General features: G+C 35.2%; 1 protein-coding gene across 6 annotated transcripts in view; it reads right to left on the reverse strand.

Moving 5' to 3' along the window:
* The window catches only part of SYT1 (synaptotagmin 1), a 522673-nt gene that overhangs the window by 132772 nt on the left and 363361 nt on the right, over positions 1-26540 (reverse strand). For all 6 annotated transcript variants that reach the window (XM_084880205.1, XM_084880204.1, XM_084880207.1 and 3 more), the window contains one exon: positions 3662-3846. In XM_084880205.1, the coding sequence (XP_084736331.1) occupies positions 3662-3846 (185 nt within the window). The remainder of the gene's footprint in view (positions 1-3661; positions 3847-26540) is intronic.

Below are 26540 nucleotides of genomic sequence, written 5' to 3' on the forward strand. Positions count from 1 at the left end.
CTATGTAACCAGTTGATAATATTGAATATGAGAACCCTTCATTTAAAAAAAAATCAATTTAGTTCAGCCTTGATGTGTGTCAGAATGGTCCACCCTCAGCTGTGGAGTCCCAGCTCCCAGGCCACTAGATGTATCCGAGCGTTGACGTAGGTGTGTCTAAGTAGCAGAGGAAACCTACCGCAAGGGACAGTCCAGAACAGTCATGAGACACAACACAGATAAGGAGGACATAGAAGGAAGAAATAAAAATTAAAGTATCTACACACATTAGTGAAAGCAATGGAGAAAGGACCTTTCCAGACCTATGACTTTCTAAGTTGATATTTTCCCTCTGTATTTTTAGTGTTCTGAAGTTTTAAGACATTAGGAAAATCTTAAATATATGTCTTTTTCTGTGTAAATACTATTTATAGTTTTTTTTTGACATTGAAAAATATTAAAACATTCTTCCTTGGTTATAAAATTTTACCTTAGAGACATGCAGCCATGAATAATGAAATTTAAATTTCTGTGACCTTTTATATGGATTGAAATAGTAAAAACATTGATTTTTCCTAAACCTAGGTATCTTAAGAAATTATATCTAAAATCCCTCTCACATCTGTTTTTAAATAAGTACATCGTCTTTCCCATGTTCATACAAATGTTCTGTTTTAAAATATTCTAAAAAATATAAATATTTAAAAATAATTTTACTTTGTATTAAGGCTGTTTTGAATTTGTATGATCAAATGTGATATAGCATCTTAAAATCTTTGAGTAACATTTTGCTTCTTCAGCTTTTCCCTTCATAAAACGATAGAACTCATTAATAGTTATTTTGTCTGCCTTAAAAATGTTTCATAAGGTACTGTTATATAACTGTTTACTAGTAGTTATAGAGCTTATTTTCACTTATCCAAACATTTAATTTAATTGTTTGTAAGTCATTTAACATTTAATTGTTTATAAATCAAAGTAAGACCTATAAAAATCCTACATGGACAAACTGATTTACTTAAATAATTAAACACCTTTTTGAGGGTTGAAATTTTAAATGCTATGCTGTGACAGTAAATTGCTATAAACTATCACTGATTTATTAATATTTCCTTATTTGACTTATTTTCTGTTCTTCTCCCATTTAAAGGAATAGGTGACTAGTGAAAAATTAGCTACAGTCAGTTCTCTGTATTTATTACTTTTGAGATCTTGGTTATTTATCCAGGTTATAACAGGGGAGATAAACACTACTACTATTTTTAAACTATAGTATTTTATGTCATACAGAAAAAAATTTCACAATGAAAAATGCAAATTTCTTGTCTTAGGAACAAACATTATAGTTATTTAATAGAATATTAATATGATAGTTATTTAATGTTAATATAATCTGTCTATAATAATAAAAGCATAATATGTTAATTAGACTGGATAGCCAAAAGACCTTCTGGACGTCCTTCTGGACATCCTTCTGGACGTCCTTCCGTAGGACCTTCTGGACAAAGCCGGGGCTGTGAGGGTCAGCTGAGGCAGCTGGGACTGCAAGAGTAGGCCAAGGCTGCGAGGGGCTGCAAGGGCCAGTCAGGGCTGCAAGGGCTGGCCAAGGCAGCTGGAGCTGTGAGGGCTGAGCCCCTTGCATGAATTTTGTGCATCAGGCCTCTAGTAAATATATAAAAGCTTAATCAACTCTTATGACCAGTTGACCGAATGATTGGCCCACTGGCTGGTAGCTATGACACATACTGACCACCAGGGGGCAGACGCTCAACACACGAGCTAACCCCTGGTGGTCAGTGCACTTCCACAGCCAAGCTCCCGTGACTGGCCAACCTCCCACAGTACCCCCCCCCTCCCCCCCGATTGGAAGAGACAGCCCTGATTGGTCCTGATTCATTGCTGGCTAGATTGAGGGATCCAACCCATGCACAATTCTGTGCACTGGGCCTCTAGTATAATATAATTATATTATCAAATAATATAATAATATTTGATACTTTTAGCTTTTAATTTCAGGATACTGGAATTTTAATTTTATTATAGTTACGAAAATTATAGTATTGTATTTTCAACCTACTGTTTGGCATATTTAGTGGAAAGTAAAGTAAAAATGATTCATTTCATGTCCATCTTGAAGATTGTTTCTACATTTAAACATTGTTTAAATAAATCTGTATCAAGTCCTGCTTGCTATAGCCATATTGAAATAAAGCAAGAGATGCTTTAAAATCTCAGTTTCTATATAACAGATTAACCAGAAAGAAAAGTCCTTATTAGACACATGTGTCTGTAGTTTTGTGCATTGGATTCCATGGTTGTGATTAGAAACTTTCAGAAAAATGTAACCCTTCTTACTCTGAGCTCAGGACAGAGCTCTCTGAGCATGAGCACTAGCCTATCCATTCTATGGCCCTGAAACCTAATAAAAGTTCAGGGAGTGAAAAGTGAGCTTTGTGAAATTATTTTCAATAGACATTACTGTGTCTTTGAGAAAAGGTGTTTAAAACGCGAGAGGGGCTATTGTCCTGAGTGAGTGATTAAACTATACAAATGTACTAACATGGCTTTGTTGATTCAATTGTTCCTAAGATTCACATATTTATGAGTTTACTTAATAATTAATACTATAAGATGAATTTATAAAACTGCATATATATGTTGCTATTTTGAAATAAATAGAACTTTTGAATTATTTGAAGGAAAACATTGATAAATGAAAATTTTATTTTTTTGAATAATCTTTCTATATTTTAATATGAATAAAGTGTTATTTAGAAATATCCATGGTGGATATGATTCAAAAAAACTGAAGAGGCACTTAATCATTTTAATTACTAATAGTAAAGTATTCTTAACCAAATCATTCTGTTAAGTTAGCAAAAATACAGAATATAAAGGACATACAAACAGCTTCCTTAGACTTGAGAAAATAACCCAACCAGATTGATTTTATAATCTTTGTTATGGTTTTAATTGTTCCAATGTGAGGAAATAAGAATTTTGCCTTAAATTCTACCCAGTTCTTTAGGGCCAGCTCATACTTTTCTCCCTTTCCTATATCATTCATTATTCCCAAACACTAATTATTGATCTGGATGGATCATACCATGAGCAGCTTTCATCAAGTGTGATAAACACCTTTAAGAATCAGTTATCTAACAGCAATTAAGAACAGTGATAATGTGGGCAACCTGCTTGGGCCCCTCCCTTCAGCAAAACTTTATTTTCTCTCTCTCTCTCTCTCTCTCTCTCTCTCTCTCTCTCTCTCTCTCTCTCTCTCTCTCTCTCTCTCTCCTCTCTCAAAAAAAAAAAAAAGTGATAATGTTAGAAAGGTGACCTGCCCAAGAGGGAAAACATTCAGATATTCTTTAATATATTCCTTAAACTATAATACAATTAAGACTGGCTAAGAATATTCAGGCATCATTTTAATATGCTGATACACCAAGAAGGTCATGAAAGCCCTTTTCTGTCTTATATCCTTAGGAGACTTAAAAACCCTACCAAATATTTCCATTGCACTTTGGGATATTGAATAATGGCTGAAAGGATTACAATACATTTCTAAAACAATTATATTTACCCAGAAGTTGTTCATTTCTATACTTATCTCACATTAAAGAATAAACCATTTATTAATTTCCAATAAAATCTCAGAAGAATTATGGAATGAATACATTACCTGATCTTTCATGGTCTTCCCTAAGTCTTTCACATCTTTCATGTTAATGGCATTCTTTCCTCCCTTTTCCTTTCCCTTCTTCTTGTTTTTCTTTTTGAACAAACATTTCTTACAGATACAAAAGCAGCAGGTCAGGACTAAAAGGACCACGACTATGGCTATGGCAATTAAGGCCCATGGTGGCACTGAAAGAAAAAAAAAATGTGCAGAGAACATTAGTAGTAAAACACACATGCAAAACTTTTAACTTATGGGCTATAAAGCTATTCACTCATTTATTTCCATTCATTGAGCACCCATTATGCTCTAGTCTGGGTGCTCTGTTCTGCATTACTTTATTTAGTTCAGGGGTCCTCAAACTTTTTAAAGTGGAGGCCAGATCACGGTCCCTCAGAGAGCTGGAGGGCCGGACTATATGAACTACTAATTCCTACTGTAACACCTCTGCTGCGCTCACTGCCCAAAAAACCTGGTGGGCCGGATCAGACTCCTCTGCGGGCCGCATGTGGCCCACGGGCCGTAGTTTGAAGACCCCTGATTTAGTTGTTTCCTAGGCCTATAGAAATATTTTTTATTTTGCTCTTCCAGATATGTCAAATATTTCCTCCCTATTGCTTTTCCTGCCCCTCCAAGCTATATTTTCATTAATCCATCCATTCATTCATTCATTCAGAGCATTGCTTTGGAGTTTGACCTCTGATTTTAAATCCTGGCTCCACCATTTACTAGCTGCGTGACCTTGAACAAATTGTGAACTTCTTTCTGCCTCAGTTCCTTCATCTCTAAAGTGGAGGTAAATTGGTAGGTAGCTCATAGTCTTTTTGAAGTTTAAATAAGATGCAGTGCCTGGCACATGGTAAAATTTTAATAAATATTAGTTGTTATTACTCATCTGATAAGTACTAGGGGTTCTATGATGTCTGGGTACGATAGGAGTGGAAACCATTAATCAAACATAAAGACAAATGTAACATCATAATGGCAGAGAGGTTAGGGGAAAGGTGCTTGGTGCTCTGAAAGCCAATCACAGGGTACTTGACCCACTGGGATCTCCAAAGGCAGGGCAGTGGTTCTGTGCTCAGTGGTTCTCAGCCATGGTTAAAACAGGCTTGGACACTTATAGGCTGTGCAATTCTGGCCAGATTGTCTCATTGTTCTGAGTTTCTGCTTCCTTCTCTATAAAGTGAAAATAATAGGGGTACCCAGTTCATCTATTTTGAAGATGAAAGGAGTTAATATACTAAAAAGTTTAGAATGGCATCCAGCACATAGCAAGGACTCAATGTTAGCTGTATTAAGTCAAGACTTGGAGCTAAGTACAGTGAGTAGTGCTCAGAGTACATGTGGGGACATAAAACTTGCACACCGATAAATATGTAAAAAGAGATGAGTCCACTGAGTGAAGTTCAGTGGGTAAGCGAGTGGGACTGAGAGGGGGGAGATGATTGGTAGACAAGGGGAGGCTTCCAATTTATAGGCTCTGTTGAATATAGGCACACTGATATATAAACAAGTACACCCAACTAAAAATTTTTATCACAAGTTGTCCATCTACTAAAAGTCATTGTACTTTCTTATTTGGCACCCACCACACATGTGCCTATCAAAAATAAGTTCCCGTGAAAACATTCAGGATTTCACTTTGCCTGGAAAGGAATTACTCAACCAGAAGAAATAATTAGATTGCCTATTGTAATCAGAAAAGACATTGTGCACTGAAATGTTAAGAGAGAGATAAATTTTCTGCCAGCTACATAAACATCACTAGAACCAATGAATGCTGGACACAAGACAGGAGTACCTTGATAAAGTAATAACAAAAATATTAACTTCTCTTCAAACCTGAGAAAACCCACTCCGTGCTGTCACTGTGTTTAGCTTCAGAGAGTAGAATATGTACTGTGCATATTATTCAAGATTACTATTGACTACCAGCTGTTAACCTAAGGACATATAAAATCACAACTTCCAAAATGGTATATTCAGCCAAAGAAGTGTTTGTGTGAAAGTTTTATCTAAAAGTTTCTTACCTCTTTTAATCTAGTTAAATGCCTAACAAGCATTAATGAGAGAGCCTATGTATTCATTGCAGATGAGACAACCTATAACAATAAAAATGTAATATGCTAATTAGACCAGATGACCTTTTGGTCGAAGCTGGGGCTGTAAGGGTAGCCCCAGTCCTGGGTGCCTGCCAGTGGTCAGAGGAAAGCCCGGGTCCCGGGTATCAGAGGGAAGCTGGCGCCAGCAGCCAGGGAAAGAAAGGCCTATTCTTGCATGAATTTCGTGCATTGGGCCTCTAGTATTTAATAATGGCTGTTCATTTTGAACCTTGTAAATTATGCTCCTAGTTGGACTTGTGTGACAGTCTCTCAGAGAGTGACGTGAAAGTCTCCTAAATTACACAGACAAGATGGAGATCACTTGACAACTTCACAAAAAGAAAATAGGCAGTCAAAACACAGACACATTATTTAATCAAAAGGAGTTAAAGGGAAGAAACATAGGATTACAGTCAGGAATCTGACATAGTGCCACTTGAAGATAAATTATAGCCACTGGAAAACTTATTTTGTGACTTTTATTTCTTAAAATGCTACTGTCTCCTAGATTTCCTTGCAATTGATCTTCTGAATAGTTTTAACTTTGAGAATGCTGTATTGAATATATGAAATTAACAAAATTTCCCTCATAATTTACTGGCATCTTTAGATAGAATTAATTAAAAAAAAGTTGTTTTGTGCACTCATCTGAATATCTGACTAATTAATTATAATATAAATCACCATTTAATTCCATTTATCATGTTAAAATTATTATATTATATAATATAAAGCAACCAAATATTTAAAATTTGACATGTTTAATAAAAAACACTATCTATCATTTTATTTATTTGAGTATTAGTGGGCAAATCTCCTGGGATATATTTTGGATTAGGCTGAAAACTTATTGAAGACCTACTTATTATGAGTCAGCAACTGTGCTACTGTGTTACATATATTATCTAATTTAATCTTCACAGCAATTTTGCCCATTATCCCTTAAATTTTGTATAGAAAGAAAAAATGGCATAAAAACTGTAAGTTGAATAGTTTGAGAAATACAAATATTTCTTTACATTAGTAGGTTAAGATGTACATACTTTAAATGTATACAAAAGAAAAATTATTTTTGAGCTTTGAAATCTCTTTAATAAAAATTTTTATTTTAAAAACATCAGTGAGGCAAATAATAGCATAAGATACTGCCAAGAGTGAATTCTATAATATAAAAGATAGCTTCAATGAAAATAGGCTCATCAAAATATTGCTACTGGTAGAAAGCTATCAGCTTATTGTTATTACTACCAATTAATGGACTTTTGTGATGAGAATTAAAAATTTTAATTTAAAGAACTTTCAACAGAAAATTATAGACTAGTGTACAAACTCTTCATTAAATATGTTACTTTTATTTTCTAGTTAATGAACTAATCTCATATTATTTAACCCAAAGGTAAACCAATGCATAAGCATTAAATCAAAGTCAAATCAAAACTACTTCTGATGTTTTAACTTAGACTTTCTGGTGGGCAGAATAACGACACCTCAAAAATGTCCATATTTTATTCCCTGAAAACTGTGAATATGTTACCTTACGTGGCAAAAAGTACTTTGCAGATGTGATTAAGGATCTTGAGAAAGGGATATTATCCTGGGTTATTCAGAGGGTCCCAAGAAACAGTAGAATGGTAGAATGGTGGTTACCAGGGCTGGTATAAAGGTGTGTGATGTGATGGGTGTGTGTGTGTGTGTGTGTCTGTGTATGAAAACATTTAAGATATACTGACTTAGTAAAATTCAAGTACGTATATTAAATCATCATGTTAGATACCTTAAATTTACACAATGTCATTTTTTATGTCTCAGTGTCAAAAACAGAAGGAATCATCACTGCTGACTCTGTGATTTTAACTCAGTAAAACCTGTTTGGACATTTGACCTCCAAAACTAGAAAATAATAAATTTGTGTGATTTAATGCCTATAAATTCAGAGTCATTCATTATGGCAGCAATAGGAAACTCAAGAGATACACAGCAGACCTTGGGAAGCCTGTAATATATGCTGCATATAGGTGGTTATACAATTGGAATATTAGTGTGGGCTATCTTTTTATTTTCTATGATACTTCCTTCTCACTCACCCTTTTACCTCCCTTCTGCAACCGTTCTCATAATACTAACATTGTACCAAAGATGCTCTCAAAGATAACCAGTGGTTCCCTTTTGGAGAAACCCAAACAACAGTATCTGTGGTATGAGAAAATCTTGATCAGATATTCCCTCTTGAAATTTTCTTCTGCTTTTGTTTGTATTGTTCTTACCAACATCTCTTCCTAAGCCTCTGATTTTTCTCACTTTCTTTCTCATTCCCAAGTCTTAAAAAGAGTTATTCAGAGTTTTTAGCCTCCTGCTCATCTTCACGTTCACTCATTTTTGAGCACATCCTTTCCCATGCCTTCTCCTTTTAGGTTGGCTATTCCATTCTGCTTCCTCATCTCTATGTTTGAACTGTATTCCCCACTGCCTACAGATTGTTTCCTATGAAGCCTTTTGTCTCCTCAAACTAGTTCTCCAAACCAACTATATGGCTTTTGCCTGTGCTTCTTTCATTTTCTCTGCCTCTTAGACATTGACACCATTCACATAGACATGCAAAAATTTTTATTCCCGAATCCGACTGATTTGCAAGTTGTGCCATTTCTTCTTTGATGTGTTTTATTTATTTCTTTTACACTTATTTGTACTTGTAAGGGGTGAACCTGAAATCTGCTACGTAATCACTCTTCCCATCAATGATCTCTTCTCTCCATTATCTCTTTTACCCCCACCCCCCCACCCCCAATCTCTCTCTTTCTATCACCAATAAAAACATATCTTTGGGTGAGGATTTTTTTTTTAAAGTGTCACAAAAAACAAGGATATTTGTGAGTATACATTCATAAAAGGGAAAATTTTAATATTACTAAATAGCAGCCCTGTTTGTCAAGTTCCCAAATCCAAAGTCTACTCATCATTCACACATTGTACTCAGACCTACAGAATGAGCAGTTGGGGAGAGGCACTTTTTAAATCTACACAAAGTGCTTTATGGCCAAGGGGAGCCCTGCTCTAGTTCTCCTCATTGCGAGCTCTCACTTCTAATAGGTTTCTCTTCCCCATTTTCTAAAATGCCTGTCTGAGTACTATCAGCTTAACAGTGCTCAGTAAATGTCAGGTGGGCTCAAAAGAAACCCACATAGCCATGTTCTTAAGGTCAAGTGGAAGCAGAGTGGACAGTCTCTGAGGTACACCACCATCTGAAGTGTGTTTTCCGTAGGTCTGCTCTCAATCCCACTTCCTTAGCTCTGACTCTCTCCCACCTCATTTCCATTCACAGCCCCCTATTGCAGGCTCCTAGGCTGGCAACCTTCTGATGGATTTGTGCATTGGGTCAAGGATTAATCCAGGGCAAAACTCACTGGTTTTGTATTTCCTACCTTATCTTCATGTTTAAGGAAGCTCTGCATTATCTATCAGTCCCATTCCTATTCATCATGTTATGAAACAACCTTAAATCCATGTCTCTTACATAAGACAAGCTGTATTTGCTTCTCTGAGAAATATAAGCTTGTTCATTTACATCTGTCCTAGATATTACAGCCCAGAAACTCAAGATGACACGAATAATAAACTATTGCTACGGCCACTACAAAATTTGGCAATAACCTCAAGCATTTTCTACCTTTGACACATCTGTTTTGTCATAGAAGTGCCTTACCACTGCACTAATGTCTGTTATTTATTTTATGAATAATCTACATGTTTTCCATTCTTATATTTACTGAAGCTTTTTACCATCTTCTTCTCTTATCCAAAAATAATCCATCTTTCTAGATCAGCATACATTAATGCAAGATTCAGAATAAAATATGAAAATAAATTTTCTATTAACCAGTAGGAAAAATAACATGTATTTCAAAGTTTTGTTTTTATTATTTATTTATTTATTTATTTATTTATTTATTTTTAAAAATATATTTTTATTGATTTCAGAAAGGAAGGAAGAGGGAGAGAAATAGAAACATCCATGATGAGAATCATGGATTGGCTGCCTCCTGCAAGTCCACTACTGGGGATTGAGCCCCAACTTGAGCATGTGTCCTTGATCAGAATCGAACCTGGGACCTTACAGTTTGTAGGCCGACGCTCTATCCATGAGCCAAACTGGCTAGAGTCAAAGTTTTGCTTTTAGACTGTTTAGTAATAATTTTTAAAAACATGAGGACAGTAATTTTTCAAAGGTTGACTTAAAAAATAAGCCTTGATGTTACAAAGCTTTTTTATATTACAGAATGGAAATAGGAAAAAAAACAAAACAAAAAAAACAAGCCTTTGGAAATATGTGGATTAATATACTTATTAACCACTATTGGAGATAGGACATACAAAGCAAAATCTAAACAATGTACAAAGTCATACAGAATATGGTTTATGATTAACCCAACCAGTTAAAGGTCAGAATGAAGAATTTCTCAATTATAGACTGAAATGGCTTCAAAGACTGTACATTCCTGGCTCCTGAGTTCTAAACAAATTGACCTTTCCCTCACTCTTTAGAATGGTAGTTCTAAGCCTCCTTTTAATTATATGGCACCTTTTAAAATAGGACATGCTATGGGCCATCGATGGCAAATAAGTAGTTTGTGTGCTCTCTGTGTGTGTGTGTGTGTGTGTGTGTGTGTGTGTGTATTTAAATTCCACACAACTGGAAGTGTCACCTTTGTAGAGATTACAGGACTAGGACACCACTGGTCTCCAAATTACAAACTCCTTTCCCAGAACATCAATGTACAATTCACCAAGATTACTGAATTAGGGAAAATTTACTCCAACATTTGGTCATTTAACCTTTCATTTATTTCTTCTTGGCAATCTCTTGCATTATATACTGTGCCAGAGTGGTGGGGAAACAGAATACAGAGAAGCTGGGTCTTTCTCTAGGAGCTTATGAAGACTTAACTCCCAAGATAAAAACTAGATAGGAAGCAATACAGAATTAAGCACAGAATTCAGTGGAGTAGGAGGCTGTGTGGGTAGTAGGCTGGAGAAGGGCAAAATAAAGAGTCCAAAAGTTCAAGGAAGGCTTCGTGGAGGAGGTCAGCTTGGAAGCCTTTCTTGTTAACACAGTGAAAATAGCATTTTGGGGACTCCAGTTAGTTTCCTCCTTCCCTTTTCCCCTGACTCGCTCCCTCCTTCCTCCTGTCTGTCATCTTCCCTTCCCCTCTCTCTCTTCCTTTCTCCTTCCTTCCCATCTGTCCTGTGGTTTTTAGACTCCTTTTAGTGAAATTTATCACCCAGTAACTACCTTGTTAAACAAAGCTCTCAATAAAGCAAAAACTTAAGGAAATCTACTTTAGACTTTTTAAAAATCATATTTAGTGAAAAGACATTTTGTTATAGTAAATATAAAGAGCTTTCTTTAAGTAATCTTCAAAATTACCTTCTGAAGAGCACATTTTCCTCTTACATTGATGGTTCTATTTAGCTTTTTAGTATGTGCCTCTGACAAAAAAGCAAACTGGGAGATGTTTCTGTATAAATATGTCATAAAAATGATCTAAGCTACTGACTGGAGTGCGCTACCTGTGGCTTTTTAAGGCAGATGGATGGTGTAAACAACAGTAGAGGGGAGAGGCTCATTCATTCCTTTATCCAGTCATTCATGTGAGTGTCTAGTTAATACATTTAGTGTTCAGCACATTGGAGGAACAGTAAACAGGTTTAAGTAATTTACTTACTTAAACAGTTTATAGTCCAGCTGAACAACTGTAATTAATGTACATAAAGCAAAATGTGAGCAATACGAGAAAGCATGTTAGGTAAATGAAGTGAGATCTTTTGCTAGATTCTGATTCTACCATGTAGTCAGAATTTCTATTTTACTTTTCAAATAAACTCCTATTTAGAATTATTTTTAAAAACTCTATAAATTTAATAAATGGAAAATCTGCCTCTCCTTGCCCATAAACTCTTTACTGAAGTTTTCTACGTAAAACTTTAGTAAAATACATTATATTGCTTTGATATGCACAAAGACACAACAGACAAATGGATAAATTTTTACCAGAACCTCTATCCCGTTGATCTGATTTCAATATGTACTATGCTATTGAACAAATTCACAATTCACAGCCTCTGCTGAATAACTTTCTAAGGTTATTGATGTTTCTTGCTGAATGCAATGATTAGTCTTGATAACAAAAGTTAGTTGACTGAAGGCAATTTTATTTGCACAGGTATTAGTCAAATAATTAACTTTATGAAATGTCTAAGTAGTCTGCTTTCAATGATAAGGCAAAGTCCTTCTATCTTCACAATATTGGAATGTCTGCAATTTAACAGGGAAAAGGATGTTGGGTCTCCAGGCAGAGATAAGCTCCAGCACAAATTCCAGAGGATTTAGATAAGGCTCAGCTGTAGGCCCAGGAGCTTGCTGCCTGCAGGCTCCAGGGAGAGTGCATCAGTAAACAGAAAGGGATGCCAGGTACATTGGTAGAGATGAGGGCTATTCATGGGCTAATCAGTTCTGAAGCCTTTGGAAGTTCGTAATAGTTTTCAATCATGCTGTGGACCACACAATTTCGTGGTTAAAGGGAAATCCATTTATCCTGTAACATTTGCAGTATGCCTCACTTGAGTTCTGCTTTCAAAGTTCAAAACTAAAAAGGAGTTATACCTGAGGTTCAACTTCTGTATTAGAAATCTTCAAAAGTAATGATATCTTGGATTCTGAGCCAATTAGTATTTGGTTTCATTATGATGCTTTGAATTTGACTAGCAATTTTTTTTCATCTGTTTTCCAGAAGAGGAAAATAAAATCTATCCTAGGAATAAAATATAGCACCTGTTTGTTGGTGACTTTTGGATAACTTAATATTTGAGTACCTACTGGTTTCTTTGCTAAGCAATTTAATGTTCCTATGATTGAATCAAATTCTGATGAAAGAATATCAGTTAAAGGGGTAGATATAATCCCTGCTACCTTATGCTATTTTATAACTTCAGTTCAACAGTTATAAGAAACAAACAAAAATGTCACTTATTCTTACTACCTGCCTTTTGAAAGACTTCTCCCCACTCCTCCCCCGAATCTTGCTGGTTTATTATTCTAAGAGCAGGCGACACATTTTTAGAATTCTCTGCAACTTGGAGAGATTTGATTGTACTGACAGGAGAACTGTGTGGTTGCTATGCATGAGCGCAGAAGAGCAGGATGTTGGAGTCTTTGCAGTCATAAAAGGAAAGAGTCAGGCTCATTAATTTCATTACTATACAAAGTGACAGGCAGACAACAACGGAAACAAAGCCCCTTGCTTGTCTAGCTATCCACAGGACATTTTCCCTTGATTATCCAATGGATTCCTGTGGCTCTAGGCCCAACATTAATTTTCTTATCTAACTGTTGTTTTTCTCTGCTTCTCTCAATGGTGTTTCTCTTCATGGCTCTTTCATCTGTCCAATTCCAAATTTGTAGTTTCATTTTGTTTTGTTTCCTGGTTCTTAGATTTGAACTCTTATCTTCTACAGCTCCCATGATCCTTGATTCATTTTCTATTCTTGCTTTTAAAAGGGCTTCTCTATGCTAGTCTTGTGTCTAGTGGCCTTTTCTTGTTTTTGTTTTTTTCCTTTTAAGTCTTATCCTTCTACTGTTCAGAGCTTGTACTTCTAAGTACTGCAACTGTGGACATATGACCTCAAGGCTCTGCACGGATCTTGCTGGTTTTTGCAGATTCTCACAGATCTTCATTAGGAATGTAGAATTCCTTTTATTTTCATTTGTCAAAATCAGTCATTTCTCCATTTAAAATATTCCCAGTAGATTCTTTTAAATATCTATCTGAGGAATAAACTACACATGAGCCTGTACATGGCCTGTCATCCACATTTATTTATGCCTTCTAAATCATATAATCATATAGATCCCTGTTTTCTAGTAGCTTTGCTTCTTCAACATGGGAGGCTACCTGAAGAGGAATACCGTTATCTCCTTTTCTTCTGCCTCTTTTCCATGAATATTAATTGGGTTGGGTAGAAGCAAATCTTAAGCAAACATTAAGTATTGAATAAATGAAAATATAAGTAAAGGCATTAAAGTCTTCAAGTACTATTCACACATAGTGAAGACATGACCCCATGAACACCTTTGTAGAACTAAATGATACACTTTTTGGTAACACTGCAGATCAAACCCTGATAAAACTTTAGTAATATATCAACTTTCTAGATCATTTAGAAAATGTGCAAGTATTCCTTATTTTTTATTCTAGGTAGACTATGGAGGAAGCAAGCAGCGGGGTCATTTCCTCCTCCTCACCTCCATCAATTATTCTTTTGTTATATAGTCCCTTGAAAAGATTTTCTTAAAGGTGTATTAGTAATGCTGATTTGGTTTCCCCCTTCTTATATCCAGCACCTTCAGTACTGTAGTTGCACTTATTGCTAGAAGGATACATTCAAAGACCTGCAGTGGATGTCCCAAACTGCGAATGGTACAGAACCTGACATATGCTAAGATTTTTCCTATACATACTTAACTTATGATAAATTTATATCCAAAGTTAGACACAATAAGACATTGAACAACAACTAATAGTAGGACAATTATAACAATGTATTGTAATAAAAGTTATGTGACTATGATCTCTTGTTTTATCTACAGTCATTTTTATATTTCAGTCCAAACCTGAGTCTGTGTAACCATCCCTTCTTTGCAGTAAATAGCTTGGTGTCACTTGTTTCAGGGGGTCCCCAGCTGAAGTCTTCCTATAGGCTCGATGCTTTCTAGTTGCCATCAATTGGACCATGTTTTCTGTTCAACCCACAAACTTAATGCCTTTTCCTTCTTAACTAAGCCCTTCTCACATATGGTGGCCTAACTCTTGCAGTTTGAGGTATGACAGCAAAACTAGCATGAATTTCTTTTCCCTTCTTCACAATGTCATAGATATTATAGAAGATGTGTTCTTACCATTGACTTAGAAAGCTTAGCATGCAATTTTTTTTTTTACTTAAAAAAAAATGAAATCAAGAACTTTTACAGTTTCACTTAAAGAAAGCACTCTACCACTTCTTTTTGACATATCTGAATTGCCAGTTTCACTACTTTGTGCTTTGGGGCCATTAGTAATTAATATAAGTGTTACTTTAACAAAAGCACTGTGATACTATGCTGACTAACACTGAGGACAAGCTGGAAAAAGGGATGATTCATGTCCTGGGCAGGACAGAGTGGGATGTCATGCTACTCAAACCAGTGCACAATTTAAAACTTAAGAATTGTTTACTTTTGGAATTTTCCGTTTAATATTTTGGGAGTGCAGTTGACCACAGGTAACTGAAACTACAAAAAAGTAAAGGAGCAGACAAAGGGGGACTACTGTACTTACAATTCAGTTTCTCATTTATATGGTTCTTTGATATTTAGACCCCTTCACATTCTGATTTGACCCTAATACCCAAATTCTAGAGTAGCCAAGGTGGATATTGTAGTCTCCACAATAGATTCCTATTGATTGGAGTTAGGGTCAGGCTTAAGTCTTTGGGGTTCAATTTTCATGTTCTTTTCATGTACTCTGGCTTTCTCTTATGTCCACACTGAAATTTGAGCAAATATTCATTAACTATATTACTGCTAAGAAGAGTTTAGTTTTGTGAACATATCTGTACATTACTATCAGGCTTCTTTTAACTGAAATAATTTTTAATTCTTTATGCCAAATAAAAATTACTTCTCAAAAATTGATTGATAAAAAGCATAACAGGGCAATATTAGAAATAAGATAGATCATGGATCTTGCCTCCAAGTTCTTAACTTTTCCAAGTTAAGTAAATTTGATTAAGTTATTTAATCTTTTTGGACCTCGGTTTCACCATCTGTTACAAAGGAGGTAGCTGATGAGAGGAGTTAATGATATAAATTCTGTAAGTTATTTCTGATATGTAAATCTGTAACATGTAAATCCAAAGTACTTAGTATGGTGGAGAACAATGAAGGAGGGTTTTAAATGCCAGTTATTAATGTTTGCCAGAAATTCCTATTGAATTTCATAACTTAAAGTTGCTTAAAACTTGACTGAAAAAGCAACTCTAAAAGTTATGTGCATAGATAAAAGATAAAATGTGTGCAATCTTGTATGTACAATACAGCTCCCAATATTCTCACCATGTTCTGTCTTAACAATATAGCAGAATGTCAGGGCAGCATTCTAAAATAGATTGCTGTTGGAAAACTGAAAGGCAAAGCATTTTGTGGTGCTCAAGCTATTCATGGGTAAAGAATAGAATGAATAAATCTAACTTTGGGGGAGAATAAATAATAGTGCATTAAATCACAAAGGCCAAAAATTGTTTGTTATTCAAATAATGCAAGTAACATTAGAAAAATATTAAATTTGTTCTAATGGAAATAAACATAATATGCCCTACTTTGTATTTTTAATAATAATTAGTCAGCCTAGCTAACACTAGCTGAGTAAATGTTTTAACACAGCAGTAAAGATAATAGTGGTAAGATTTGCGCTCTTTCAACTGGCAAAATGATAGATTTTGCTTGAACATGCACTCAATTCTGTAGTGCTTAGGCATCAGCAACAATATGCTCTTGGAAGCTGGTTTTGTTTTTTCCTTCCAAAGTTGGTCAAGTGTTTTAAGTGACTAAAAAAGCTACCTGAATCTGGCACTTATTAGTAATTATTTACATACACATTTAAGTTATAATGACTATTTTTTAAAATTAAGAACCAACTTTGACTTTATACCATATGTTTCCACTGAGTAATTTATAAAACAGTTAGGTTCATTATTTCACTTAGGTAATAGTATCTTCATTCATAGATGGTAAATTTAAGGTATCAAAAATCTGTCCAAAGATCCCAGGGAAAAATTATGGCCCAATCTCTTTCTGTTAATCCAATCTCTGAAAATTACTGTTGCAAATCAAGCAACTTACCTAGGATAATAATTGTAAGTTCTTTACTATTTAAATCATTGTAATGCCATATTTATTTAATATGTCACATTCATTAATTTTCTGCTGTCTGTGCTCATAATTTTCAAGAAAATAAGGCTAGGAGCCTGTAGTTTTCTTTTGGTGGTTTTTGACTAGAAGTGTTATTAGCTGAAATTTACATTTTTAATATGATTTAGTAAAATTATAAAATAGAGGATTTTCTTTAAGGACTTGAAAGCTATAAGCTTGCCCAACTAAGTGTGGCTCAGTGGTCGAGCATCCATCTGTAAACCAGGAGGTAGTGGTTTGAGCCTCCATCAGGACACATGCCCAGGTTGTAGGCTCGGTCCCCAGTAGGAGGCGTGCAGGAGGCAGCTGACCAATGTTCTGCTCTCTTCCTATGTTTCTATCTCCTTTTCCCTCTCCCTTTCTCTGTCTGAAATCAATAAAAATACATATTTTTAAAAAGCTATAAAAGTTAATGGAAAGGATAGCTGTGATTTTTTTCTTCAGTATTTTATTTATATATAACCATCAAAGTCAAGAACCTGGTCACTGTGCAAATATTGTAATGCTTATTATATCCTTTCAGAATAACTAAATCCAGATATTGCCTGGAAGAAATATAATTATCTTACTATATTAGTAGTCTCTTAAGATTCTTTGAAAAACTATTAGTAATGTATCTGCTAATCATTTAAGCCAATGCTTTCTAAGCAATGTAAAAGTTTTATATTTGGCATTCATCTGAATGCTTTTAAGTGAATGACTAAAAATGGAGGTCAGTGGACTGAAGTGGGTAAATCTTTTTGACTAAGGGTTAGAGATTAAACTACTATCTCTAAAAAGATTTTACTTTAAGTATTGCTGGAAAGAAAGACAAATTTTAGCACAGCACTTGACAAAACGGATCATGAGAATGATCTTGAGAAAGAAACAACAGAGAAATGGAGAGTGCTATTTCCTATTGAAAAAAAGCATAGCATTGACCTCAGAAAAAGAGCTCACTCATTGACTTGTAAGTGGTGATTGATTGCACTAAATCCTTTCTCTAATCAGTGCTCTTTGAAATCTTATCATGCACTTGAAACAAATGAAAGGAAACAGAGGAATGCATTCTATGGACATTGTGAAAGGGGCAGTGGGTGATCCTATGTGTATGTGAACCTGGTCAGATCTGTCCTTCAGTCCTTGGTTCCAAACTTTACTCTTGGTCCTTGCTGAAGTACACACAGCTGCCTCAGGCCTTGGCTTTCTCTTTTCCATTTACTCCGCCACCTCTGTGGGCTGCTTTAAGCCTATTTGATATGTGAGGGAATTAAAGGGGGGGTGGGTGGGTAGAGTATGAAGTAGAGGGAAGCTATTTTGTTCTTTGGCACTTTTTTCTGATTGTCTCTGAACAACCATCTAATTTGTGATATGAGGAGGAGAAGTGGTAAACTGCATTAGAGTTGCAGTACATTTCCAGGAGAAGAATTGAAGAGCAATCTCAGCTTTAGTAGTGCTCAGGAGGTGGCCGAGAAAGCAGTTGGCATCTCCATGTCCCTATATATATCGTGAGAAGATTGTCAGTTGTTTTATTTTAAGGGTTGTATGGGTGAGAATCTTAGGTACATCCTCAAAAATACATTGTGAAAATGATTAAAATGAGCTTAAAGATGTACATCTTTTTGGAAAGTTCCAGCAATTTGTGAAGTTGGACATGTGGCATAATTATATAATATTTCATGTAAAAAGCTATCTTGGCTGTAGTCCTCACCCCAGACCCTCCCAATCAAAACCAAAGATTTTATAACAGCAGATGCTAACACCTACGACTGGGAAAATATCAGAGAAGAGTCACGAGGTTGAAATTAGATAGGAGAAGTTTCTTTTTCTTCAGAAAGTTGGGATAAATGTTGTTTATTTTGAGTGAGTTTGTAATTTTCTAGGCAAAGGTCCAATTATGCTATAAAACAAAATTGGCTCCTTGGAAAAAAGCAAAGTATAAGAAGAAAAAGTCTTGTTAGCACAATTGATCAGTCTTATAATCAACATACAGTATGGGAAATAAGTTTCTGAAATGGCTGAAACATAATGATTATTTTGTTATTGTTATAAAGCAACAGACAAGGGTTTTGCCTTTCTAGATCAGAGTAGATTTAGATTAATTGGCCTCATAGAGCAGGTATTTTGTCATGATAGTAATATAATTTGATTTTTAATTAAAATGAATGTTTATGAATTTTAATAAGTGTTTAACTTAATGAAAATAGTAAAATGATAGAAAATCAGTTATAATGTTGCATACTGCTTCATAATCTATACTTGAAGATATTAGAGGTTTGAAGTAAAAAATCCCTGATTTTCTAACTCAGTGAATTGGTTTCTTCATGGAGCCTTTATTTCTCTACATTAAAAGTGGGAATAATAATATTATGATAATAATTATGAAAATTACATGAGCTGATACATCTGAACACCTGGTACATAGATAGAGTTTGAGTACTAATTCTCTTTCTCATTTTAAATAATAAAAGAAATATACATAAAATTCTCTTCTAAAATTTAATCTTTTTTCTTCTAAAAGTATTTCTTGGTAATATATTTAAAATTATTAGACTCAACCAATAAAACCATATGCAATCTGGTAGGTTTCCTCCAAAGAACTGATTCTATCTATTTGCCTCTTTTAAAAATTAAGGGAAGAAAAGATTGGCCCTATGTAATTTCTACAACATGAAGGAATATAGACAATTTGGAGTTAAGCATAAAGTTAAGAAGATATTTATGTCTTAGACAATGGGATCTTATAGTTTTATAAGGACATTAAATACCTCCATTTTCTGAGAGGGGAGAGTGAAAGGAAATAAATATACTGTAGCAGAAAAGATACTGTAGCAGAAAATAATGAAAATATTGGGGACAGAGAGGTAGAAACCTCTTAATTTTAAGAACTGATACATACTGAAGGAATTAAAAAAAAAAGTAGTTCACATATAGGTCATTAAATCATAGGCAACTAAAGTTAGAAAGCAGTTTTGTTTTTAGTACTTGGCAATCACCTATAGTATCTTACTGGCTTTTAAGCCTATGACTCTAAAGTACACTAACTTGTGTTTGAGAAACCTTCATTTTAGTATAAGACTACAAAGCACGAAAAGATCCATGACAGGTGGGGAGACATTGGACTTGAGATGGATCTGGTCCCAATAGTGAGGGACCACTGGGCCATCCAAGGTCATCCTTGGAGGTTCACAGTGGTTTATGTATGCAGAATTTTTACAGGTAGAGTGAGTCATTGTAGGATCTGCAAGAGGAGTCTATCCTTTGATCTTATAATATGGTCAGATGTTTTAATGTAATGAAATGAGCCATCTTGCCCTTTAACAGAACGGCTCGATACACTCAGGTATATGGGCGGGGTGGGGGGAGGCATTTCTATAAAGACAGAATTGTAAATTTTGTAAATTTGTCTTAGGAAAATAATCCAACAGTCATATATAAACAAAAGGATTCTTAGTTGCAATTTTAAAAATAGATTTGGTCATTGGATGAGAACTGTGGAGTAAAAGAAAGATAAAACTAGACATAGGAGCTACAGGGAGAATTTCAGATACATGAGAAAGTTCAAAGCTGTGAAAATTGAGATTCTCATTGCTTATCACCATCCTTGGAATAAGACACTCTTCTAGTTCAAAAAGCCAAGATTATCAGAACACAACAGAATTTTATCTTACAGCTCCTTCTAACTGGCCCAGAGTTAAATAAAGTCTGGGAAGTTGCAAATACTTTCTGGATATTAGGATCAATTTGAAAATAGTTGTTATTAGAATCATATTAATAATATAAATCTGAATTTATTATAAAAATAGCATTACATAAAAATGAAACTTTTATGGTATTTGTGATTCTTCTAAGAAGCACCTTTTATATTAGTTTTTGAAGGCATTTTGGTGTAAATATATGTAAAATAAACCACAGATAGAAATGTCTTCTCAGACTGAAGATTTCTATAATATTATGATTATCTGCATTATGAAGGGCCAGAGAACAAAACAGAATCTTTAAAAAAAATTTTTCTTTGATGTTCATTTCTCCATTTACTTCAGCTAGTCATGACAAGATAGTCACTCAAAGTATTTTTCAATTTCAAAGCAATCGAGAGAACTTGACTGAAATTGATCAAAATAAAGTAAATCCAATAAAGAGTAGATAAATTAGAAGTTCAACTCTGAGTTTTATATTTAAAAAAGTCCTGTATTTAAATTTATCCAAGATCATGGGAAACAAGAAACAATGAAATTACATCTATTTTGCGAATTAGACTCAGCAAGTTTTGCTCTTTCTAACCATGACTGCATTTAGAAAAAAGGTTTTCTACATCTTTCTGAGGTATATTTGCCCTTTGACTCATATTTTCAGATAATCAAGTCCTTAAAAAAACACCACAAACTTTATTTTTTAATGGCATAGTTATAATAGAAGTGAGAAAATTTCCTTCTTGAATCATTGTCTTACTTTACATGTCTAATTTAAGCTCTAAATTCAGAATATGCAGTAAGTAGGAAATTCAATTTAATTACAGTTATTGCATGTAATATTTAAAAAGTGTGAATGTATTTTGACCTTGTTTTAAATTTAGAGCTCTGATTTATATTTCCTTTTAGGATTATGCATATTAATTCTAGATAGTCATAAAAAGGAAGTGTTTTTCTTTAATTGGGAGAATGTAAAATGATTTGGTGAGTACAGAGGAGAGTAGGAAGGAAAAGCTGAGGTTCAAATTAGTTATTTACTGAATATTTAAATAGGTTTATATTGACCATTTCTTTTATTTTATATGAAAGAAGCTTCAGTTCTCCTCAGGTTATATTCTCCCTGTTTTGACCAGCAAATTTCAAATTGCCCCTCTCATTAATTTCTCTCCATTTGTCTCATAATGCCATCACTTTAACACATCACCTCTTAACATTTTCACTACTTGTCCTCATCTATCTGCAGATAGAATTACCTTCACAGCACATATGATTTTTTTTCATTATGAATTTTTACATGTTACTACATGGACATCTTTAATTCTTTCAAACATTATTAAAATGTAAGTCAAGTGAAAAGGAATAAAGTATGGCACCCATATACCCCTCACCAAGCTGAAGAATGAAAAGATTCTGGGTACTGCTGAGGCCACCTAGGACTGCATTCCTTTCTCTCTTCCCAGGAGGTAATAGCTGTACGAAGTCATGTTTTTCATTCCTGCACAGTTCTTTGTGATTTTATATAACTGTCTTCTTAGCATCTTTTTAGACCTAACTTTTTATTCCTAAGAGAACCTTGGCACACATCACAGCAAAATCTTAACTCTTTGAACTTTCATCTGACAGAATCAAAATAGCGTAACTTCAGATCCAGAGCAGATTAGTACATGCACCGCACATGATTTGCCTCTCAAGTTACCCAAAAACATCCCACATGCCCAGGAATCCATGATATGAGTGTTCCATGTAGTTCTGCAGGGATACTTGTCCCTGGAAGGACTATCACACTTGACAAGAATGGCTGTTTAGGCAGCCTCCAGCCGCCATACCTTGTCAACTGGGCATTCTCATTTCATTTGGAATGTTTGACAGTCAGACAGGATGCTAAGTCAGAAAAACCCTGCCTTCTAACACTGTCACCATCATTTTGGAACCAAATAAATCAGAATCATTATTCTACAGTGTTCTTACGTGTGTAATCCACAGGGATATATATAAAATTAAGGTCTACTTTAAGTTGGTCGTCTTCTAAGAATGATATATCTTGTTTATTTTTAGAGAAAAACAAAATAATCTCTTTTTACATTAACTGCTTAATTTGCTTCCCCATCTAAGAAGTTGATCTTTTTCTCCTTTCAGGAGCCTTGCCCTTAGGGAAATAAAATGCTAAGCATCAGAGGAAAAGATTGAGATGTCATTGTGCTGCATCTTAAAACACTTTAGTTCGTTTTCTTCCTACTCTTTTACTCACTATGCACAGAAAGGGATTTTTTTTTTCACTCCCGAGGCCACACATAACCCAGTGCTACATCAGAGGACAGGATATGGAAGCAAACATCCATTTCCAAAAGTACTTGGTGTTAATAGTGAGATGTGTTTCTTGGTTCACTTAACAGTAACATTCCAGTGGGATGACGAGGATAGATTCCTGGTTTCTGTTTGTTCTGCACCAAAAGTGTGACCCCCATTGCAGTAACCACTCTCAAGATGATAAATAGATTTAGTTAGATCAGCCATGAGGTAAACATAGCATTTCACACATGACTGCTAACCATTAAAATCAAGCTTCCAGCTATCAAAAATGCTGATCAACAGTTTTAGAAAGATACAGTTGACTCTTTTTCCACATCTTAATTAATATACCTTTGACTATAATGTTAAAAATGAGTTGTTGTCTTATTTTAACTTCTAATAAATTGTTCTTCAGTTTCAGATAAAATTAAATTTTGATACATGCTGCTAAGTAATCTGTTAAGAAGAAATTCAATGTAATTGTCTTTGTTATTCTAAATCTACAAGGTCATATATTTTGTCCATGGCCACACAGAGACTTTCTTAGCAAGTTGCTAGAAGTTATTTTTGTTAGTAAAATGGTGTCCACTTGAAAGGGCATTAAAGTTCATATGAGCAAGCTTTGCTTTGAGACTTCAAACTTAAAGGTGATTCATGGATATACACTGGAAAAATATACTATTCTTATGTTGTACAAATAAGTTTTATAATATTGCTATTCAAAGGTAAAATTCAAGTGTAGGATAAATGAGAAACATGGATCAATACATTTGAGTGGACAGCATTTTTTTGCTTCTGCATCAGGTATTTAACTTTTGAAAGGATTCCTACTGTTAATAATAGTGTAGACCTCTTGGCTAAAAAATGGTTTGGGCTTATCGACCAATGCCTTTTAAAGATCATGAAACTATATCATGTGAAAAATATATTTCTTTCACAAAACTTGATCAAAATGTTCAGTAGAACTTTTGTAATTTTATTTTATTTTTATATTTTATTGATTTTTTACAGAGAGGAAGGGAGAGGGACAGAGAGTTAGAAACATCAATGAGAGAGAGACATCGATCAGCTGCCTCCTACACAAACCCCTACTGGGGATGTGCCCACAACCAAGGTACATGCCCTTGACCAGAATCAAACCTGGGACCTTTCAGTCCTCAGGCCAACGCTCTATCTACTGAGCAGACTGGTTTCAGCTAACTCTTGTAATTTTAGTATAGATAACTCAGAAATCACAGGTGTTGGCAATCCATTTCTGCTGAGATGTCAACAGTGATATTTTAAATGCCATTCTAAAGCAAGTACAATGGCAAAGAATTTAAAAACAATAGCAACAATTCCCCATACAATTTAAAATAAATCTGCAGATGTAGGATTCTGCAGGTGAACAAAGCCTGAGAATCCTTTTTGGGCTCCTGTTTTCATCGCTGAATTGTTTGTACTCCAGTATTCAGAGGCAATTAAATATACCTGTGCTAATTAAAAGTTGAAATTGCAAATATTGATAAGGAAAATGTGCACCACAGGTAGAGTTTGTTTTGCTGTTTCTCTAGTCATTCTATACATTATGGAAATACATGGCACTCATCTGCTTTTATCTTTTAACTGGAATCCAGGCTTTCAAATGGAAATAGGAATTTTGGGGATAAAATAGGGCAGGTTAAAGAAATCTTAGAAATTTTGGAAATTAGGGAGACCTTGGAGGAAGCACAGGGCTGCATGCAGAGCAGCAGGAGGTACATTTCCATAGAATGAAGGAGTTGGAAACAGCAAAAGGTCTTTATTTACAAAATAAAGAGAAGGAAGCCCTTCATCCAGAGAAGAAAGCTCCAAGGGAACAGGAAAAACAATAAGGAAGGCGTGGGAGAGGGTGGGGTGCAGGGGGATGGCACAGGGAATAGGGTGGGTGTGTTGGGGGGGAGGATAACCTCACATGTCCCATGAGAGGTTCAACCTTTGAGCCCAGGAGTTACTATAGTAACCAGTCTAAGGGAATAGTGACCAGTCAGAGAGGATATCAAGGCACCAAGATCTGCAGCCTTTATAAGCCATAGGGAAAAGGAACTCAGTGGGACTCTTTTCCCCTCCCCACGTGGGAGTTTGTACTTATATAATAAAAGCCTAATATACTAAGTATCTGGTCATCTGGTCATCCGTTCAACCAATCAAAGTATAATCCTATCTAATAAAAGGGTAATATGCAAATTAACCATCACAAAGATAGCAGTGCCCATACCCACAAGATGGTTGCACCCAGTCCTCTCAGCCCCACCAGAGTCCCCCAGTCCTGGGGTGGGGGGGGGGGAGGAGGGTGGCCACTGAGAGCGGGCAGAGTGAGCAGCCTGGTGGAATGCTTGCTTTGTCGCCATGGCAACAAGGCAGGCGGTCCACACCCAGCCACAGATGGGTCTCTGGGTAGCAGTCGTGGAGCGGCCAGGCCCCACAGAGAGCTACTGGCACCATGATAAGTGCACAGGGCTACTAGTTCTTCAATCACCACCTTTGCTATATCACTTTTTGTCCATGGATTAATTCTTTGATTCTGGCAGACAAAGAATCTAGGTTTCAATCCAAAAAATTCTGATTCAAAACAATGAGTTGTATCATTTTCCCAAGCCATAAGGGTGTTGTAGAGTAGCTCAACATCATTCTCTGGTAAACTCTTCCCACCTCTCTCACTTTAGAACAGAGTAAGCCTATAGTCATTTTGTATTCTAGGCAGATATTTTTAAATCAAGAACTACTTAAAGCTGGGATAATTATAATCTAGGCAATTAATTCATATAGAATTCTTCCTATTAACATAATAGTTAAGTGGATACCAGATTGTTAGGTGTCTGTTTAACAATATAGATGGGCACATCTATTTAAAAATCCATATTATCTACTGTAAAATGCAAGCGGAGAGACTGACTAGTATATCTCAGTGTTTCTCAGTGGACCTAAAATCCTCCCCTGGGACAACTGCATATTCTGTAATTACATGAAGGCCTTGTTTGTAAAAGCCCCTCTTTCAATTCTACAGGAACTCTCCTAGAGGATATTACTCTCATGAAAGATAGTTTTGGTTATTTAGGCAACCATTTTTCTTCCTTACTCTTGTTAAGAGAACACTGATTTGTTCAGGTATCATGCAGGGATTAGGATACTCAAAACAGGAGGTCCCTTCCCCAGATCTACCAAATTAATGATAATTGAATTCAGTCTGTTTTGTAATTCCTTTCCTTTTGTCACTGATTGGTTGACGGTTGGGCATGAAAGCTAGGATTGCCAATACTGTCTATGGCAAATCTATAGGAGACTACTGGGAAATATATACAATTTTTTTCCTGATAAAAGAGCACTGTTTTTCTTTTTTCTTCCCACCACTCCACCATTTGATTGGATTGTTAGATACAGGGTTGGGCAAAAGTAGGTTTACAGTTGTGAGTATGGGAAACCCAGTGTTTATTAGTAATTGTTTTTCCTTTTCCATATAAACAATTATAAACCTACTTTTGCCCCACCTTGTATATGATATTTAGAGAGGCTAAAACTATTTTTCACTCATGCAGGGAAAGTCAAGGGAAGCTCAGTTACTTACTGGCTTAGAGCTGTAAACTTGATCTAGAAATACCTAGCCAAGATTTAATTTTATGAGAGACAATTGAATACTTCATTGTGTAAGCTAGATTATTCAGCAGTAACAAACAATCCAAAGTCTTAGGAACTTAAAACAACAAAGGATTATTTTCATTCATACTATAGATCTTTATGGGTCAGCTTGGCTTCAACTTATTTTGTAGTCACTCAAGAATATGGGGTGATAGAGACACATC

The sequence above is a fragment of the Pipistrellus hanaki genome (assembly GCF_964339955.1).
Source record: "Pipistrellus hanaki genome assembly, chromosome: 3".
In the NCBI taxonomy this organism is placed as follows: domain Eukaryota; kingdom Metazoa; phylum Chordata; class Mammalia; order Chiroptera; family Vespertilionidae; genus Pipistrellus; species Pipistrellus hanaki.